This window comes from Panthera pardus, unplaced genomic scaffold, assembly GCF_024362965.1.
Source record: "Panthera pardus isolate Hobbes unplaced genomic scaffold, ASM2436296v1 HiC_scaffold_13, whole genome shotgun sequence".
In the NCBI taxonomy this organism is placed as follows: Eukaryota; Metazoa; Chordata; class Mammalia; order Carnivora; family Felidae; genus Panthera; species Panthera pardus.
In genome coordinates this window covers 31,152,411-31,174,022 of record NW_026526688.1, presented here as the reverse complement: position 1 = coordinate 31,174,022, position 21,612 = coordinate 31,152,411, and the positions used below count along the sequence as shown (strand labels likewise).

Here is a 21,612-nt window from a genome sequence, read left to right as displayed (position 1 = left end):
CTTCCAGCCTCAGATGCCAACTGTTTGCAGGGCATACCAATCCTCTGGGCAGTACTGGTGTCACAGAAGAGGCGGGGAACTGCAAAGTGATCGTTTCCTTGGATCAGGACAAGATGACACTGCAAAAATAAAATATTCGAGGGCTATTTCCCTCTAGAAGGATCACTGAATGATGCATTGAAGGACATCTGTCTGGGACCTCTGATCCCCTCCCGGGTACTTTGGTCCTGGAAGCCTGTGCCTCTGTTCCCTAGTAGCTAGCCAGCTCTCAGACATTTCCTTGAAGTAAGTAAATAAGACACCAAGGTCAGAACGGAGACTACCTCCTGAACCAAAGGCACGTCACACGTTTTTATTAGATTAGGTTCCCACTGCTGGGGTTATCTCTGTACTAGAAGCTGTTTGTGTTGGGCCGGTCTGCTGCATTATTTAGAGGCGCTGAAATCTGCACCACCTTCCTCCCCCACCTACTGTGCCTCTGTTCTTCTAGTCACTTGATGAGTTTATAGTTGTAACAACAAAACCTCGTAAAATGGGAGAACGTTAGCTATGCTTTTCTTTCAATATTTCCAGAGAAGGAATCCGTGCAATTTCCTGTGATGGATGACTGCACAAATTCCCTGTGAATTTTGCATGTATTTTACATCAGGGAGCGAGGTCCTGTGCTGTCCCCTTGGAATCCTCCAAGTGCAGAGCTGAAAGTCACCACAGCCCTTTGATCTGCCCCACGCCTCAGAAACCCTTCTGACCACATCCCTAAAAACACGTTTCAGTCTGTCCTGAATCTTTTGGGTGAAGGAAGATCCCACTCTTATTTTTTTTTTTTTTTTTTTTTTTTTTATAAGTTAATGGCCTATTGTCAGAGCCATCCTCCTTTGTTCCACTGATCTTTTGAATTTTATCCCTGGGTGTTTCTTTTTTTTTTTTTTTAATGTTTATTTATTTTTGAGACAGAGAGAGACAGAGCATGAACGGGGGAGGGTCAGACAGAGAGGGAGACACAGAATCTGGAGCAGGCTCCAGGCTCTGAGCTGTCAGCACAGAGCCCGACGCGGGGCTCGAACTCACGGACCGTGAGATCATGACCTGGGCGAAGTCGGACGCTTAACCGACTGAGCCACCCAGGCGCCCCCCACTCTTATTTTTAAAATCAGCTCTTGAAAGGTGAGGTTTACATATAGTAAGTGCACACATTTTAAGTCAGCAGTTGGTGAGTTTTGACGAATGTCAGAATCAAGATATAGAGCATTTACTCGCTCCAGAAGGTTCCCTCGTGCCCCTGTTAGCCTGCCCTTACTCCCCACCTCCCCACTCCCACCCCCACCCCCCCAGGAAACCACTGATGGGATTTTTATAGGTAGGTTAGTTTTGCTGGCTCAGAGACTTTATATGTTGAATTGTACACCAAGCACTCTTTCTTTTGTCTGGCTTCTGTCACACGGCATATTTTTGAGATTCCTCTATTTCCCAATCAGGAAGGGACGAAACTGAATTTTAACCCCCATTGTACTTGACAAGGAATAAGACTTGGTTGAGCCTAATTCATGCCTTTTCTTCCCAGGTGGAGGCTACTGAGGGCCTGGGCTTTGTTTTCTTTGTTAGGAGTTTGGCCCCGGGGGTGACTGTCCTGCATTTGCCCTGGATTCAGGGAGTTCCTCAAATAACAGGAATTTCAGTGGTAAAACTGGACAGGTCCCAGGCAAATTGGGACAAGTTGGTCACCCCAGCTTCCTCTGGTAGGTACTCTAAAGCACCAGAGATACGAGCTTCTAAATAATAAAGGAAGGGCAAGAAAAATGGACATTTCATTTTTGTTCACCTTGAGGCTGTCGGCGACATGGGACCCACCTTGGGGAGAGTCCCTCTGGAAGCTGTCCAGCTGCGGGGGTGGCTGAGGCTTGTGTTGATGACAACTCCTGTTGTTGTTGTTTTTTTAATACTTCGGATTCCTATTTTATTAAGGGCATATTATGTTTTATTACTATTCTGCTTTCCAGTATACTATTTTAAGAGCTCTGACATTTAAAAGTTTAAATGTAACCAAGATTACCAAGTATGTATCTGAAAGCACTAAGATTAACTAGTAATTATTATTGTTTCAAGGTGCCTGGTGTGATGGACTCCAGCTTGATGATTTTGATGTGCTTAATTTTAAAAATCCAACCAAGTTTCCAGCTGAATTGCAAGGCATTGCTCTAACATGGCTTCTCTGAGGACGTGAGCTAATGTCTTATTTACATATGAAATAATTCATTAGCTGGATGTGAGCAAATGTCTTCACCTGTTGATGTTCAAGTAAACTGCAATCTGCCAGCTTTCTTTTTTGGGGGTGGATGAAATGCCTGGCATTTAACTGTGCCATAGAGTTTTCCACATGAATTCTGAAATACGATACTCTTATAAGCATGCAGGATTCCAAGGGCAGTATTGCCCTTTTTTTAAAAAAACATTATTTATTTTTGAAAGTTGGGGGGTGGGGAGAGGGGCAGAGAGAGAGGGGTACAGAGGATCAAAGCAGGCTCTGCGCTGACAGCAGAGTGCCCGATGTGGGACTCAAACTCACGTACCATGAGATCATGACCTGAGCTAAAATTGGATGCTTAACCTACTGAGCCATTCAGGCACCCCTAAGGGCAGTATTTTCTAAGTAGCACTGGAGATGTCATGGCAATTTTGGAGTATGTTTGTGAGCCTTTACGTATTATACAAGGATTGTAAGATTTTTTTTATGCTTCTTTTCAGAGAGGTGTGTTGTTTTTTTCCTTTAATTTTTTGATGTTTACAAATTACACAAGGAATGCATAAATATATTCACAAAGGCAAATTTTAAACAATAAAGAAGCAAAAAATGAAATCTCACCTTTACTTTCTCAATCCCTGTCCCAGTCACATTAATGGCCTCCCTTCCAGAATTTTTATGTATAATTGAAATCAGCCTGTAGTTTTGAATGTTTTTTTTTTTTTTCTCTGAAACTGAAGCATACCATAGATATATATTGGGTTTGGTTTTTCCATTTAAACATATGTTTTAAATTTTGGGGGGGTTAGAATATATCAAGTTTACTTCATTATTTTTAAAGCTACGTTGATTCAGTATTATGAAGGCACCTAAATGTATTTAATCATCCCCCTGTCCATGGCTATTTAAATTATTGCTGTTTTTTTGTCATGTTACTATAAACTTACTCGTATGCCTCTGTTCATATGTGCTATTATTTCTCTAAATATCTGAGAATGGAGTTGCTGTGTCAATGGATAAATTAAAATTTTGCTACATACTGCCAGATTGGCCTCAAAAAAGCTGTACCATTACTCCTCAAAGGTTGAATTCTTTTTACATGTGAAAAATTTGAAACAAAGTAGAAATGGATAGTTAAATTTTGCAAGCTCAAACAGCAAATTGGGAATTTGCTCTGCTTTTAATAAAATCTGATTTATTGCTTACTTACACATTTGACTTGTATAAAAGTTCTCAGAAAAACTTGCCACTTGGGTATTGATTTATTGACCAGTTATAATCTTGTGGACTTTACATGAGCTCAGGATTAGAATGAATTTTAACGTTTTTCCATGACTGACTGATAAGATGTTTCCATCACAAACTCTAAGGAAGATGTGACCGGCGTGGGATGGTCAAGACATGACCTCCACCCAAAGCGTCTTCCACACCGAAGCTTAGGGTAAGAGTCTAGTTCTTTAGCATTTCCTTAATATCTCCGTTTCCATTTTTATTTTTTTTTTAATTTTTTTTTTTAACGTTTTATTTCTTTTTGAGACAGAGAGAGACAGAGCATGAACGGGGGAGGGGCAGAGAGAGAGGGAGACCCAGAATTGGAGGCAGGCTCCAGGCGCTGAGCCATCAGCCCAGAGCCCGATGCGGGGCTCGAACTCACGGACCGCGAGATCGTGACCTGAGCTGAAGTCGGACACTTAACCGACTGAGCCACCCAGGCGCCCCTCCGTTTCCATTTTTATAACTCACTAATCCCTTCTCAAATCATTGACTCTGTCAAGAATTTTTTTTTTTTTTTTTTTTTGGCAAGAATTAGTAATGTGATGGCAAAATGTTGCTAAGACTTCACATTATTTTTTTATGAGGTGACAGTATCCCTGGTCCACCATGATGTATTATCTTAAGTCTCTAAAATAAAACTGCTGCACTTGTCAGAGTACATGAGGCAGGTGAGTGTTGCTAAGATGATGTAGGGGTTTTCTCATCACTTCATTTTACCCACTTCTCCCCCACTCAATATGTCCTTTTATGTTTATAGAAACCCATTGACCTCATTGGGTGCAGATCAAGTCATGAAATCAAACAGCTAGGAATGTGAACGGCAATTCCTATTTTGTGATAGGACTGATAAAATTTGCAGACGACCCTTGTGCGAAATGAAGGGCTTTTGATGCTTTGATGTAATTGTAATGCTTTTTTAGAATTCTCAGTGGTTCCATAGCTGAGCTCTATCCCTTTGACCATACTTGCTGTTAGCACCCAGTTTCTACGTTTACTTCCTGCTCTTTCTCTACCTCTTATTGCCAAAGTAAGCCAAGGCCTGACTTCTGCAAAATAAGAGCGGAAAATGCATTTATTTATTGTCCAGATATCTTTGAGTACGTAGTGCGTCACAGGCATTGTGTTAGGTTCTCCAGGCAAAGATTAACAGGACACGGGTCCCTGCCTGTTGAGAGGCTAGATGGGTGCACGTGTAATCGCAGTTGAGGACACTGAATGCTGTGGTTCAGGTCCATACCCAAAGCCACAAGATACCTGAATAGGGAACAACCAACACGAGGAGGTAGGCAACTTGGGAAGCCCTTCCTGCAACAGAGTTCACCTCCTCGAAGTCCACTGGCAGTAACAATGTAGCCTGTTTCAGGAAAAGAGTGGCGGGGGGGGGGGGGGGGGGGGGGGGGGGGGGGGGAAGGTCTCCTAAAACTGCTTCTCCATACACCTGCAGACAGACTTCCCAAATGTCGGGTCACAGACTAAAGTCAATGCCATTCAAATGCATTAGGCTGTAAATATCAAAAAACCTGGCCAAAAGTGGTTTAGCAGTCAAGGCATTAATTTGCTAAATCGGCTAGAAATCTGGGGTAGGTAGGCCTGTTTTGTTCAGTAGTTCAGCGTGTCACAGATGACATGCTCCCACGCCGTCATTTTCCCACATGGTCATTGGACGGCTGTGGGAGCTTAAAGCTCTGTGACCTCACCTACCTGAGCACGTCCAGCAACCCCCAGACTTTGATGATAGCCCTCTCCGAGCCGCTCCGCGTCTTGTACTTTGTTCCCCTGGGCCTGCTCGCTGGCTGGCTGGCTGCTCACACGCACTGCCGCCTTGGAGGGCAGCGGTAACTGAGCCCTGAAGCGAGGCGCCATGTCTATGGGGCTTCCCTTGTCAGGACCAGAGTTTCTGAGGGAGTTTTCATTTCCAATTTTGAGGCCCGTTCTGTTCTCTGAGCCATTGTTTCTACAGGATAGGGTGTTTGGGGACCAATTTCATCTCTCTTTGAGTACGAACAATCAAGTATAAAGTAATATCAACGTAGGAGCTCCTGGGAGGGTCCGTTGGTTGTGTCTGACTCTTGATCTCAGCTCAGGTCTTGACCTCAGGGTTGTGAGTTCAAACCCCACATTGGGCTCTGTGCAGGGTGTGAAGCCTACTTAACAATGACAACAGCAACAACCTAATATCACTATAAATTCTTTTATTTTTCCCACTATATCAGTAGTGATTATACTCAAGTGTTGTAATAAGTATGTTCTTATTTGAATTGTTCATGCACTAAGACTCATACACATTAATAACCTCAAAGACCCCTAATGTTAAACATTGCTTTTCTTTGGGAATATGGGTGATGTTTCTTCATCTGTATGTATGTATGTATGTATGTATTTATTTCGATCTCCCCTCCATCTATTTATTTATTTTTGCACAGTAGAACTTCTTGTATTGAGCATATGTTTTCTAGAAATTTGATAAAAAATTCAACTAAAATTAAAATGATAGGAAAATGTTTATGTCCTTTGTGCATTTACAGTCTTACTCCTGTTGACTGCCATAGGAGAGGTGGATCTTACCTGTTCAAAGTATTAAGCGTGCGCCTATAAACTATAATTTATACATCGTATTACTGAGGGTTCCTCACGTAGACCCAAAATTCTTGACCGAGTTTGTGGCTGTTTTGTTCTTTCCGCAATGACACACGTGCGTTAGGAAATCAAGCTGGGTGCCCCGTATGCATGATGAACTTTGGAGGGCAGAGCTTTCTTCACTGTTTCTCTTTGGGGAGAGAGAGAGAGAGAGAGACTCTAAGATGATTAAATGGACTGGGGCACTGGAGACTTTGAGAATAAGGAGAGTTTATTTCTCTAGGTCATACATAGCTTCCCACTAAGGTCAAATGTGGCCCAAGGGCTAAGTGGAATAAAATGATTTGGCAGTCCCATATCTACCAGGTGGTTTGGTCAAAGTACTCAGTTGTCCGGATCGTTGGTTTCAGAGGATGTAATTAGCTTGGAGATTGATTGCTGTCTTGAGGATTGACTTCTGTAAAATGTCCCTCCAGCAGAGAGTCTAAGCACAGACTCCTGGGCAGTGCGCACTGAAGTTTTAGTTGCTAGTGAAGATGTCAGCGGTACCAAGTACTGTAGGAAGCCGTGCGGCCGACTTGGGAAGATGGCTGTTTCATGACCCACTTTACAGAGTTTAGTTTTTGTCCCACGACGTGGAACAGTAGGGAGAACACTGAAGTGACACATACATACACTAAATGGAATAGTCCTATGTGATCGTCAAAAAGAATCGGGCGCTAAATAGAACAACTCCGCCTTCACTGACATGGAAATAACCACATGGTAGTTTCGTGGAAACTGCAGGTGCATGCGCTGTGTCTCACGTGTTTTCATTTCTGTGCAAAAATTTACTTCATTGTAGTTTTGTTGAATGTTTATTTATTTTTGAGAAAGAGCACAAGCGGAGGAAGGGCAGAGAGAGACACACACACAGAATCGGAAGCAGGCTCCAGGCTCCGAGCTGTCAGCCCAGAACCCGTGGGGATCGAACTCATGAGCCGTGAGATCACGACCTGAGCTGAAGTCGGACGCTCAACTGACTGAGCCACCAAGGCGCCCCAAAATTTACTTAATTCTAAAAAGCATTTTTCCCGTTCAAATTTTAGCATCCCCTATATCACCGTGTATTTTATAGTTGCTAGCCTCCCTCCAGTTACCGTCGGCAACAGCAGGGAGGTAGTTGTGGTGGTCCTCATGGCCACGAATGGGCCCGTCCTTCCAGTCTGCACGAAGGGAACTGCAGCCCTTTGATGTTTCAGCAAACCATTCAAGGACCATTTGAGGAAAGAATATGGGTCAAGTTAATGCCTGAAAACGTTCTCTGACACCTGGTAATGCCAAGCAAGCATGGACACCAAAACTTGGGGATTGTGTCAGTGGTTTGGAAGGAAACCCCAGAGAGGATGGTGCTGTGTGCTTTTAAGCAATGCTGTATCGCTAACAGCCTTAATGGCACAGAGCAAAACATGGTAGAAAACATAGGATATCACATATTCAAAAATGATTCAGAGTTGGACTCTGAATCTGAAGACATTTTAGATGCTTTAACCAATTCAACTTTTATTTTTCTAAGTATTCACAAGAATGATAAATCACAAAAATCTGTAAGCAAATCTAAAAGAGCTCTTCTACTGAGTATAAATAAAAATTCTAAGAAAGCATTAGATCATAGTTTAATTGCAAATGCTTTTCTCAGTGACACAAAAAATTAATGGTCCGTCTTATAATTTATTTTTCCTAGATTCAGTTAAATGTGCTATTTTATCTTCCTCCCTCCTTTCCTTCCTTCCTTCTTTCCTTCCATCTATGTATTTTTTTAAAAATACAGAACATGAAAAGAAGCTGTTAATAGAGGAGAGGGACCTGGGTTTCTGGTACACGGGAGAGGGAGACACTTCTCCTATATAATATTTTATTTTAGTCCTTATCAAAGCTATACATACTCCAAGTTTAAATAGCAAGTTTGTGTTAGCTTCTCAGGTTACTTAATGGTTTTTCAGTATTAGGCCTTATCTACTGGCTGTATCTTGGAAGCTACTGGCTGTATCTTGGGTTGATTCTTATATCGTCTCCTACTCAAAAACTCACCCTTCTTGTATCCGCACCTTCCACTTATATTACCGTATTTGATAGATTAATATTCACTCTACATTTTTATGGCTATGCAAATGATACTCATAGATGAACCAGCTGGTTCACTGTTTACTTATTTGCCCTGAGTTGATAATGGAGTCTTATTTATTTTTTTAAATTGCTTTTTTTTTTTTTTTTTTTTTTTCCTGTACTTATAAGCAGTTAAGCCCCAAACTCTTTGACCAGTCAGAAATAATCATTCCATTCTTTCTCCTGCCAGGGCTGTTTGCATTTCTGTTCTAGTTTGAACTTCAGCTAATGGCTTAACATTTACATTCATAATCATAAGATCCCTGGAGCTTATTTTGTTCATCTGTGAAGCCCCAGAGTTCCCAGTTTAATGCTTTCCAAATAGTAGAACTCAGTAAAACCTTGCTTTTTAGGGGTGCTGCTCTGAGTCAGTGGCGCTGCCTCCTGTCTCCAGGTGTGTTGGCTGCAATAGAATCAGAACGTGAGACGTAGAAACCCCCACACGCGGCTTTTTAATAATGAAGAATAAATTCTTTGCGTGCCTTGAGAGATATCACAGACCCTAATGCAGGGTCATGTAGCCTTGCCATGAAAGTGGCAAGCAGGGGTTTAGCAGAACATTCTAGAACTCTCTGAAGTGGCTTTGCCAATAAGCCCTGGGCGACATTTCAGCTCCTGTCTCCTGGGGGGCGGGGGGAGGGGGGTGGATAGTGCCTTAGGCCGCCCTGCAAACTGTCAGTCCTGCTCTGGTTTCTTCTTCATCTTCTCACTCGTTCTAATTGTTACCGTGGAAGAAATGGAATCCCTTTCGAGATTAGGCTCAGACGCTGTCAGAGGTACCTTAATGTGCTTGTGAAGCTTATTGCAGATAGCGGTAGTGGGGAGGTAGCAATTGCAATAGTTATCTCAAACACTGGAAGTTGTTTGAGTTTCACGAAGCAAATGATTTAATCCCAGGCAGGAAACGACGACACACTCAGTGGTGCCATTGTGAGTTTCGCTGCCGCTGAGGCGTTTAGCAATAGGGTGATTTATGAGCCACGGCTGTCTGCCGCGGTTGTGTTTCGCCCATCGTTTCACAAAGCCTTAACATCTTGTAGCCACAGAGGTGTTCACTTCCGACGGGTAAAAGGTTCCATAGTAAAATTTTTCGCAGCAAGAAAGTCTTCATCTATTTCTTACGTTAAATGTCAAGAAACACAGTTGAAGGGGAAAAACAAACACCCAAACACAGTGGAGAGGATTTGTAGTTTGTGATAAAACTTCTGTTCTCTGTAGCTACCTGGGTCATCAGCATTCTGTGTATTTGTGTTCGCAGCTCAGAGAGGCATTTACAACACAGTACCTGCACCAGGACTGGGCTTCCCAGGGTCAAGCAGTTTGATGGTTCCTTTCGTAAGGAGGAGCCTCATTTTCTGATTTTATGTTTTCCCTCCTTAAATAAGAGGCTTGTGTTTTTTCTCCTTCCCCATTCTCACCAGATGGACTAAGAGGGACATAAACACAAAGGGGGACATAAAACCCTGGGATGGTGATAACAAGGGGATAAGAATTGTGAAGAAATAGTATTTTTAGGAAAATCAAGGAGTAAGCGAGTAAGAAAAAATCTGCAACAGAAGTTGGAATAATAAATTGCAGTCAGATGGAGGTCTCAAGGTTTTTTATTTTTTAATGCTTATTTGTTTGTGAAAGAGAGAGAGAGACAGAGCGTGAGCAGGCGAGGGGCGGAGAGAGAGGGAGACATGGACTCTGAAGCAGGCTCCAGGCTCTGAGCTGTCAGCACAGGGCCCGACGCGGGGCTTGAACTCACCGACCATGAGATCGTGACCTGAGCCAAAGTCAGACGCCCAACCGACTGAGCCACCCAGGTGCCTTGGAAGTCTCAGGGTTTTGAAATGGGCTTCTGTATTAATCGTCCTCTGATAGGTGTTCTAGGTGTTTCAAACAATGGGATTTATTATGGGAATTGGTTAGTTACAAAGGCTTGGAAGGGTTGGTGGAGCAAAAGAACGTAAGGGAAGTTACGCGGAACAAGTAATGGGAAACAGCTACCATCCGTGGGCTGGAGAAGCATGGCAGGGAGATTGGTTGACCCAGAATGCAGGACAGCTGGCCTCCAAGGTTCCGCTGTTGGAGGTGAGCAGGAACCTGTGCGCTGGCACTGAAAGGTCATTGCCACTGCCGCTGGGGCTGTCACCACAGTCTTCGTGGCTGGTGTCTCCACTGCAGCCGATAACGATCACAATCCCAGGTGCTGCTGCTCTCTCTGCTAGGGGAGAAGCCTGTAGAAGAGGCTCCTTCTTGCCCTTCCACTTCCCAGCCTCCCTACAGCGCTCCCATTGGCAGGACCTAAATGCAGGCCGGTCGGCAGGGGGTCCTGAGAAATGAAGTCTGCAGGGTCTCTCCCTTCAGTGCGGAGCACAACACACAAAGATAGGAATGGAGCTGAGAAGCCAGCAAGCCAATGACTAACACGACCTCCTGTTAGAAAAAAGAGCTCCGGGCCCTCTGTGCCCTCCGTGAACCCACTTGCAGCCGAGAGTGCTGTAATCTTGGGCAAAACCCATGGTAATACTAAGCCCAGTATTTGAATTCTCGAAGGAATGTGTGTTCTGTTGGGGGACGTTGGTATGTCTGGAAGAAAGTAGTCTCCAGGAGAGAGAAGGTCTCTACTTTAGATTCTCTCCTTTTGTGATGGACTTATATAAAGCATTGACTCCTGGATCCATTTTGGTGGAAATTGTCTACAAAATAAAAGGGCAAAATCTTCCATGTGCGTGTTCTGTTCTCCATAGGAATTTGTAAATCGGGATATTTCAAGTCATTCCGGGAAAAAAAAAAAAAACGCACATAAAAAGCAACTTTATCTGGTCACATAGAGCATCGGCCTGGCATGAGAAAGCCGGAGGATTGAGCGGATCTCTCGGCCGCATGCTCGGGCTGGCAACCCTTCTGTACGGGCTGGAGCTGTGTGTTGGCGTTAAGATTTCAAATGCCCGTGACCCGGAGTTCTCTGTAGGTTTATGCTTGGCTCATTGGAGTCAGTGTGCCGTGTACCAAAGATTACGATTCACCCAATTCTGTGCACCTGAGATGTACTTTAAAAGGAAAAAAGCCGGGGTGCCTCGGTGGCTCAGTCAGTTAAGTGTCCACCTCTTGATTTCAGTTCAGGTCATGGTTTCGCAGTTCATGAGATCGAGCCCCGAGTTGGGCTGTGCGCTGACGGCACAGAGCTTGCTTGGGATTCTCTCTCCCTCTCTCCCTGCCTCCCCTCCTCAAGTAAATAAACAAATAAAAAATAAAAGGGAAAAGGCAAAGGAAGGGTTATACTCAAAGGTAGAGCACTTAGCTTACTCTAAGAGGCTCAAACCAACCTTGGTGGTGATGTAATGGAGACAAGACACGAAAAGGGATTGGGCTTTAGGGGAAGATAGCTAGTTTAGTCAGGGCATGGTCATTGGTGATTTTCTCTGGGCTATCCAAGTGGATATTTCTAGCATGCTATTAGATAATCTGGTTGGAGCTCAGGGGAGCAGTCTGGATAGAGTATAAACGTAGGATCTATCAGTAAGTAGGTTTAGTTGAAACCTGAGTAGGGTTGGGAAACGGACATGTTGGCATATTTTAGACTAAATCATTGAAGAGGATTCATTATGGGAGAATGTGCTAGAAGTAAATAGTCATCCCCCAGTTCCTCCTCCTGCCCAACCATATTGGATGTCATTGTCCAGAGGTTTAAAATCTGAATTTGTGTCCTTGGTTTAAGTAATCACACACAGTACACCAGGCCACTGTTATACCAGAGCATGAATTCTAACCTGGAAGCAACTGTGCTTGGGGACGATGATTGACAACTTAAATCTGGACAATGGAGCTTTTGGACTCGGCCCAGAGGGGTCAGCTCTGGCTTTCTCCAGCTGTGCCCCTTCATACAGGACGAGGAGTCCATAGGCTAAGGTCACGTTCTCACCTGTGGCCATAGAGCCTGTGCCTCCCCCTTAGAGGTCACACTCCAAGTACCAGGATCCCAGAATTCCCTGCCCCAATGGCCAAAGTGGAGCTCACTTCCAGAGCCCTCAGTGGCCACTTCTCTGTTGCAGGTATGCACCCCTGGGCTTGGTGCCCAGATTGGTGAAGGGGTGACTACAAAGGTGTGGAATGTAAAAGAAAAGTTTTACACTGGATACTTGTTAAGCTAGATTTTATCCGAACTGCTCTAATAGAGGAGAGAGACTTCAGTATAGAACTGAGCTCACTTCTGGGGCACCTGGGTGGCTCAGTCCATTAAGTGTCCGACTGTGACTCAGGTCATGATCTCGTGGTTCATAAGTTTGCAGCCTGCGTTGGACTCTGTGTTATCAGCTCAGGGCCTGGAGCCTGCTTCAGATTCTGTGTCTCCCTCTCTCTCTGCCCTTCCTCTGCTCATGCTCTGTCTCTCTCTGTCTCAAAAAAATTAAAAAACATTAAAAAAAAAAAAAGAACTGAGCTCAACTCTGAATACAACAAAGACTGTCGGGGATGTCTAGCCAACAAGCAGGGTGAGGCAGTCAGTGTATGGAAGGTTACTAAGAGGACAGCAGGGGTAGGAAGATGTTTGCTAAACTGGCTTCAGGATTCATGTTGGAGGCAGGTCAAGGACTTAGACATCAGTTGTGGGGGATGAGGGACTTGGTTAAATATCAAGGGTGAGGAGGGGATTATCACCAAACCAACACGGCAGGATTCTTTGCCGAATCTGGGCTCTGGAGGCCGAGGGCAGGGCAGCCGGCCAAGGTTGTGACAGTGAGAAGAGGGCTCAGAAGAGCCTGATTAAATTTGGTCAGAGAGGGAGCTTTTGTCAGGACAGAGCTTGGACTTACAGGTTCAGGTGTCCATGTCTGTGTCACAGGGTCCCTCATGGTGTGGCTCAGAGCCAGGGGCAGAAGGAAAAGGGGCCAGGCACCCTGGCGTTCCGGCTTGGAACCCTGAGGAATCTGAGAGGTCTCGGTTTGAACCTGACTGCCCAGCCACCGGTTCTTTTGCAAGAGTCTAAAAGGCTGATGCCTGAAGGGATGGGGCAGAGATTGTCTGATGGGGACTCTCAGCTGAGCAACTCAGGAGCTTCAGGAGGCACCTGGACAGTGGGGGTGGGGAGGGACAAGACCCAGGACAGGCCACGAGGGAACCCCTCCCCCCCACCAAAGAGGAAGGGAAAATGGTGTCTAGCCTGGGGTGGTGCTGACTGAGTGGAAGGGAAGGCCTGAGGGGTTAGGTGAGGCTGTCTGCGAGCCAGGGAGAACCTTTCCCTTCTCTTTTCACCCTGTCCCAGGCCCCAGTGAGAATCACGACCTATGGTAGAAAACGGTGTCGATTTTGAATATACGTTCTCCACATTTGGTGTGAACTGTGACTTTGCACATTAAAAAATATATATATCCATGAATGGGGGCTCCTGGATGGCTCAGTCGATTGAGCGTCCAACTTTGGCTCAGGTCACGATCTGATGGCTCATGGGTTCGTGCCCCACATTGGGCTCTGTGCTGACAGCTCTGAGTCTGGAGCCTGCTTCGGATTCTGTGTCTCCCTCTCTCTGCCCCTCCTCCACTCAACTCTCTTTCTGTCTCTTCCTCAAAAATAAACATTACAATTTCTTTTTAAATCTTAAAAGAAAATCCAGGAATGTATATATGTTAAGGTGGAAGGATCGAAGATCCAACACTCAGAATGATTTACAGGTGCTGAATGTTTAGGCATATGGTACTCCGGACCCCGTTTTTACTCTTGCCTCAGGCTCTGCACCACCAGGAAGGGGCTGCAAAGTTGCTGACTGGCCTAGAGCACAGGCCCAGTTAGGGGGCGTGAGAAGTTTCCAGGCCCAGGGGCAGATGGACAGATGCCTGATTGAACATGTGCGATTGAGAGAGGGCTACACGACATAGAATCGATAAGGAGCAGGTAGGACTCATGAAGAGAGGTGGTGGAGAAGAGGGGGAGAAGATGGGTCTAGAAGCTAGTACGGGAGTGCTTGGAGTCCAGTGGCCTGCCCACACACCCTGACTGGGCTGGAACCAGGCCATCTGCAGAGGTGCATGTATGGCACCCCTCCTGCCTTTAGTTAGAATTTAGCCTGGGGTGATCGGGGTCTTTCCCAGGTGCCAGCACCATTCTTTCACATTAAAAAAATTTTTTTTACTGTTTATTTATTTTTGAGAGAGAGACAGAGCATGAACACAGGCGGAGGGTGGGGGTAGCACAGAGAGAGAGGAAGACACAGAATCCGAAGCAGGCTCCAGGCTCTGAGCTGTCAGCACAGAGCCTGACGTGGGGCTGGAACCCATGAGCCATGAGATCGTGACCTGAGCCCAAGTTAGATGCTCAACCAACTGAGCCACCCAGGTGCCCCGCTTTCACATTTGGAGTTAGCCCTCAGAACCTTAGAGAAAATACATGACCTGATGGGGTTGTGTGGGTAAGTCAAGAAAGTTCACGTGAAACGGCTTTAAAAATAGCAACAAACTATGCAAATTCTGGGTGGTAATATGTGGCCTAAATTGTTTTTCCCCAAGAGCTTTTCTATATTGAGGTATTCTTTGTGGGGCACACAGTTTTATGTTAGAGTTGTCTTTAAAAGCAGGGATTACTAGGGTGTCTGGGTGGCTCAGTCGGTTAAATGTCCGACTTTGGCTCAGGTCATGATCTCACGGTTGGTGAATTTGAGCCCTGCTTCAGGTTCTGTGCTGACAGCTCGGAGCCTGGAGCCTGCTTCGAATTCTGTGTATCCCTCCCTCTCTCTCTGCCCCTCCCCTCCACACACTCTGTCTCTCTCTCTCTCTCTCAAAAATGAATAAACATAAAAAAAACTTTAAAAGAAAATAAAATCAGGGATTACTTCTGAAGGACATTTTGAGGGGGCACTTTTCTTTTCCTAAATAAGGTATATGTTCTCCCGAGCAAGCTGGGTTTAAGCCGGGTAATGTTTTGGTGGGGGTACCTGGGAGCACCACGAGCAAATCGTTCAAAAGAATCAAGCATTGTAGTGGGGCCACTGATCTTTCCAGTCCTTTAGCATTAGCCAGTCGGAAAATTCTGCTCCCCACTAGAGGTTTCAGCTCCAGATAAATGATTCAAACTTCGTTAGTAGAGTGCGGCTAGTAATACGCGTTGCCTTCTGTTTTCACCAGTCTGGGTAGGAATAACAAAAAAAGAGTTTGTGTGCTTGCAGAAGGAAAGGAGCACATAAACATATCGTAAAGTATAGTCGGTCTTCTGCTTGTCTGCCACTCCAAATTCAGCCTCCGCAGTTAGCAATCTGGCACCATTTGCCAGCATTAATTTGATTCCATTTGTATTCCAAGTTGCAATTCCCTTTACAGTGCACTTTAGTGCTTAAGATCTATTTGTCAGCTGTTATTTAAAGGAGCGAATAAATTTTTCAGTATGCAGTAAACGCAAAATAACCCAGAGAAATGAAAGTTTGAATCCGAAGTTGTTAAACGGGAGAGCCAGTGAAGAGGACTGTGTAAAACTAGTGAGCTAATGGCATGCAAGTTAGTCACGTTTTTATGGATTTGCCATAGTTGAATTGCCTTTGATTTCTTTAAACGTTCCAACTCTTGGGGCGCCTGGGTGGCTCAGTTGGTTGAGCATCTGACTCTTGATTTCTGCTCAGGTCACTATCTCACAGTTTGTGGGTTTAAGCCCTGAGTAGGGCTCTGTGTTGACAGTGGATCCTGCTTGGGATTCTCTCTCTCTCTCTCTCTCTCTCTCTCTCTCTTTCTCTCTCTCTCTGCCCCTCTCCTGTTCACACACTCTGTCTCTCTCTCTCTCAAAATAAATAAATAAACTTAAGAAAATAAGGAATGTTCCAACTCTTGTTATAGTGGGTATTGCCCTAGAGTTGGAGAGAAGTAAGGAACTCAGTTGTTTCCTGAGCCACCTATAGAAATTGTTCAGTATCATCATTCATATTCTATAAATTTTTTTATGTTTATTTATTTCTGAGACAAAGACTGAGCATGAGTGGGGGAGGGGCAGAGGGAGAGGGAGACACAGAACCAGAAGCAGGCTCCAGGCTCTGAGCTGTCAGCACACAGCCCGACGCAGGGCTTGAACTCACAAACCGTGAGATCATGACCTGAGCCAAAGTTGGATGCTCAACCGACTGAGCCACCCAGGTGCCCCATCATTCATATTCTAGACCGTGATATCCTCAGTGAAATATGGTGGACCCTTGAACAATGCAGGTGTTAGGGGCACCACACCCCACACAGTCGAAAAATCTGCGTCTAACTTTGGAACCCCCAAAACTTAACTACTACTAATAGCCTGCTGTTCGCTGGAAGCCTGAAGGATAATATGAACAGTCAGTTAACACATATTTTGTATATTATACGTATCATATACTGTATTCTTACAATAAAGTTAGCCAGAAAAAAAGAAAATGGCTATTAAGAAAAACATAAAAGAAAATACATTCACACTATTATACTGTGTTTGTTGAAAACAAATCCACAGGTAAGTGGACCCACAAAGTTCAGGTCTGTGTTGTTCCAGGATCAGCTGTAGTTTAGGGCTTTTATTGTTCTTATTTCAGTCTTCTTGAGTGTTGACCATATGAAGCTGTAGGTTTAGGGAAGGAGCTCACTGGGCAAAATGCCATCTTTTTAAAAATCTTCCCCAGAGAATTTTAGTGTGGAAGAATCTGATTAAAAGCCTACTTTAATATGATTTTGTGTGTGTCTGTTGTGTATGTGTTTTAGGGAAGTAGCTAGAAAATACTTTTTAAGGTAAAAAAATAATGGGAAATGTTTCTGGGAAGTTAGGTCCCTTTAACTTTCCTCTCTGTTAAAAAGGTATTCCCGCACTTTTAAAGATGGCGTCACTCCTGCAAACTAAACAATTCAGATGGATGTCCTAGAACCTCACACTCTCGTTTTTCAAAAGCCATGTTCTTTCTTAGAGCATGAACATACATGGATGTATCTTGCTTAGATTCCACAGGCTTGTTTTACTACTAAAGATTGCATATGCACGGAACCCCGTGCTCTTCTCCCCTTCCTTCCTCTATCAGGGTTCCAGTAGAACTTGGCTACTGAGCCGGCAAGCCCTCGTTACAGTGAATGAAGGGTTCATAATTGCTACCAGTCTCAAGTCCCATTCATGTTATGAATACAATCTGAGTGGACCTAGAAACTGGCCACAGAAAGATCTAGCCAGAGCTGGTTTTGGTGCCTGTTACCCTTAACTAATGTGGACGAGCAGAGATGATGCTCAGGCCATCTCCATTCTCTGAAGCACAGGAGGCAGGCGTTGTGTCCTGCTGCTGTCCTGTTCTTTGGATCTTTGCCGTGGCACAGCCAGGGCGAGGCAAATAAAGAGTCACCTGTGTGCCATATAGCAGCAGCCGCCAGCCACTGGTGTCTGACCCACTCACTCAAGACACCTGTGCCTGCCCCCCTCCCGAGTTAAGTGTGGACCCACTTCTGTTCTAATCATACGCCACCAATCTTAATCTTGTATCTTGATCACTGTCTCCGACTCCTGTGGATTGGACTCCAGTTCTTCTCTCCCAGTTAAACAGCCTTGATTCCTGTTATGCCTTCAGTGGAAACTTAATGCTCTAACTCAAGTTCCTGCGTTCCTGGTCCTGTTGGTGACCAGTTGACCAGCAACCACTTCATGTGTGAATGGCCTTTCTTCTCAAATTCTCTACTCTTTCACATCTTCAAGTTTGTCTGTTAACTTTTGCTGACCACCTAAGTCTACGTGTCATTAAATTCCCGGTGTGTATGTAGGTGAGCATTTTTTTGGTTTTTTAATGTTTATTATTTTTGAGAGACAGAGCATGAGCAGGGGAGGGGAGGGGAGGGGCAGAGAGAGAGAGAGAGAGAGGAAGACATAGAATCCGAAGCAGGCTCCAGGCTCTGAGCTGTCAGCACAGAGCCTGATGCGGGGCTCGAACCCACAAACCATGAGATCATGACCTGAGCCGAAGTGGGATGCTTAACTGACTGAGCCACCCAGGCGCCCCAGTCTTACTTGATCTTTAATTGTTTAAAAGCCTTTCGTGATTAAATGACTTCTTGCTGTAGTGTTGGCACCAAAGAGTATATATTTATTTGAGAGAGTGTGTACCAGCATTAAACAATTAATTTTTATGAATTCTACTAGAGAATATGTTTTGTTCCTCTGGAAGCATTTATTTGGGCTTTTTTTTTCCCCCTGCAGATAATTTTTTTTTTTTTTTTTGCCATTTCCTTACATTTAAAAACTCAAATCAGGGGCCACAAAATCATCAGTGTCAGGAACACTTTAGAAATTCTGTTACATATTGTGGTATTGTGTTAATCCTTTCTCGGTTATAGAAATAGCTTCTTCCTGATTGAGTCTGCATCCACGATGTCAGAAAACAACTGCTTACCACATCCATCACTTCTGTCTGCACAGGATCGTGTTTCAAAGGTTTCCCAATTAATCCTGTGGAAGTTAGAATCACTCATAATTATAATCCTGTTATGCCTTCTTTATTTCTTGATGCACTTGTTAATTAACGTCCATCCAGCAGCGGTCTGTAGCATGGTGCTATTATTGGCTGTTTTGTCTTTAACAGCCTCTTTTCTACCATTTTGACTAAGATTGATTCACTGCACTTTGTTGAAATCGATCATTTTGGATGAAAAAAAATATCTATACCATATATTCATTCTGGCTACTTTTGCGTGATTTCACTTTTTTTCAGTCCATCAATGCCAAGCTGGTTGCTTACCCCTTTTTGGCTTCCTTTCTCTTGCTCTTTTCTTTTTTAAGAACTGTCTATCTCTTTCTTTCTCCCGCCCTCTCTGAGACAACACCTCTGGGGAGAAAAGCCAATTGGCGGAGGCAGCAGAATAAATTCTCATTTCAGAACCAGGCTACACACTAGTCCCATTTCTCTTTTTATAAAATCAGGAAGAGGGTCCCTCTGCTTGGTGATCCTCCCCCTGAACAGTCTCTAGGGTGACAGCGTCATGACTGACTGCGAGGCACTTTGCAAGTGCTGTAGCGTCCTTCATTATAGCCTCAAACTCCTCTGTATTCTAATCTCACCAGGTAGACTCCAGACGAGCACTAAAATTCTTGCGCACATACTAACATTTTCTTTTCTTCTTCCAGGCACTGACTTTAACATAGATAGCTTACCTCTGCCTCGGAAGGCCCATCACGACTGGGCCCTTTTTCACGAAGAGTCTCCAAAAAATAATTACAAGCTCTTTCACAAGCCAGTCATCACCTTGTTCAACTACACTGCCACGTTCAGCCGACATTCCCACTTGCCACTGACCACCCAGTACTTGGAGGGCGTAGAAGTCCTGAAGTCACTCAGATACCTGGTCCCTTTGCGGTCCAAGAACATCCTTCGAAGAAGACTTGCTCCACTGGTGTATGTCCAGTCAGACTGTGACCCGCCATCAGACAGGGACAGCTATGTTCGAGAACTGATGACTCATGTTGAGGTGGATTCCTATGGTGAGTGTTTACGAAACAAGGATCTCCCTCCGCAGCTAAAAAATCCAGCTTCCATGGATGCTGATGGCTTTTATAAGATCATTGCACAATATAAGTTTATCCTTGCCTTCGAGAATGCGGTGTGTGACGACTACATCACTGAGAAGTTCTGGAGACCTCTGAAACTGGGGGTGGTCCCTGTGTATTATGGGTCCCCCAGCATTGCTGACTGGCTCCCAAGTAATAGAAGTGCTATTCTCGTGTCTGAATTTGCTCACCCTAGAGAACTGGCAAGTTACATCAGACAACTGGATCACGACGACAGACTGTACGAGGCCTACATAGAATGGAAGCTGAAGGGTGAGGTCTCGAATCAGCGACTTCTCACAGCACTCAAGGAACGGAAGTGGGGAGTACAAGACGTCCACCAGGACAACTACATCGATGCATTTGAGTGCATGGTGTGCAGCAAGGTGTGGGATAATATCCGGCTTCAGGAGAAGGTGAGAGAATCAAGGTTTGGCGAAGAGGCTCTAGGAGAGCCATCTCGATGGCTTCTGACATTTTGCATCCTTTTTTTAAAAAAAGTTATTATTATTATTATGTTTTAAAGTTTATTTATTTTGAGAGAGAGCAGGAGGGGCAGAGAGAGAGGGAAAGAGAAGAGAATCCCACGCAGGCTCTGTACTGTCAGCACAGAGCCCGACACGGCACTCAAACTCAACAAACCACAAGATGGTGACCTGAGCCAAACCCAAGAGTCGGATGCTTAACGGACTGAGCCACCCAGGCGCTCCGCCATTTTGTATCCTTCTGTAGCGGCCCTTTCGTACTCCTCTTCATTCCCATTAGAGAGACCAGGCTCTGCAGGAAGGTGAATATTTCATTCCTCTCCTTTGAGGACTTCATTCCTCATGAAGTTTACTAGTCCTGTCCTTCTTCCCGAAGGCCTTAAACTCCCCTTTATTGTTTCTTCTGAAGGACACCATGCTGCAGGTGCTGGGCAGTGATAGAAGCAGGCTGCAGGAGAGGGAAGAAAATAATAAAAAATGGGAAAGTTCTAAATCTCATCCACATTGTCAGGTCTTTAACTTTTCCATCAGTGCTCTAGTTTCTGTCAGACTCCTTACACATTTGCCTCACAGGCTACTGCTTGGAAACTTATTTTCATTTCACATGTGCAATCTAACACCTCTCTCTCTCTCTCTCTTTCTCTCTTTCTTTCTCATTCTTGCTCTTTCTCTTTCTGGCACATGCTTATTAATATAGGGAAAATATTCAAATAATGATGGAATAACCCTTAAAATATTTCTTTTTCTTAAACTATTATAAAGAAATTTCTTAGTAATGTCTTCAAATTTCTTGATGCTCCTGGGAATGGTCTCACTTTATATATAACTAAATTTGTTAGAAGGTAGCTTATTGAAAGAAAGAGATTAGTTTAATTTACCTTTGAAATTAAAAGAGAGTGGTGCCCAGGTGGCTCAGTCAGCCCCTAAAAGTCAGCCAACTTTGGCTCAGGTCATGACCTTGCGATTCATGGTTTCGAGCCCCGTGTTGGGCTCTGTGCTGACAGCTCAGAGCCTGGAGCCTGCTTCGGATTCTGTGTCTCCCTCTCTCTCTCTGCTCCTCCCCTGCTCACACTCTGTCTGTCTGTCTCTCTCTCAAATAAATAAATGTTTAAAAAAATTGAAAAAAAAAAGAAATTAAAGAAGAAATGAGATGGCCCACTTATACTATACTACTTGGCCATCACTCATCAGTCCCTTGTCCTACTCCCATATACACGTAACGTTTCATCTAAGTTCTCTGGACGCAAACAATTTTTGTTAAATACTGAAATGTTTATTTTGGACAGCATATTAATTTCAGGTCAGACATAAACCTGAACAGTTCATTGAATTATTTTTGTGTATTGTATAGATAAGGCTCTCATATGAGAAATGTATGTATTTTTAGACAAATTTTAAAAT

The 21,612-nt window shown here is 44.3% G+C and overlaps 1 protein-coding gene across 1 annotated transcript in view; it reads left to right on the top strand.

Moving 5' to 3' along the window:
* FUT10 (fucosyltransferase 10) overlaps positions 1 to 21,612 on the top strand; it is a 79,405-nt gene that overhangs the window by 48,432 nt on the left and 9,361 nt on the right. Inside the window, exon 4 of the mRNA XM_019466871.2 lies at positions 19,307 to 20,142. Within this exon, the coding sequence (XP_019322416.2) occupies positions 19,307 to 20,142 (836 nt within the window). The remainder of the gene's footprint in view (positions 1 to 19,306; positions 20,143 to 21,612) is intronic.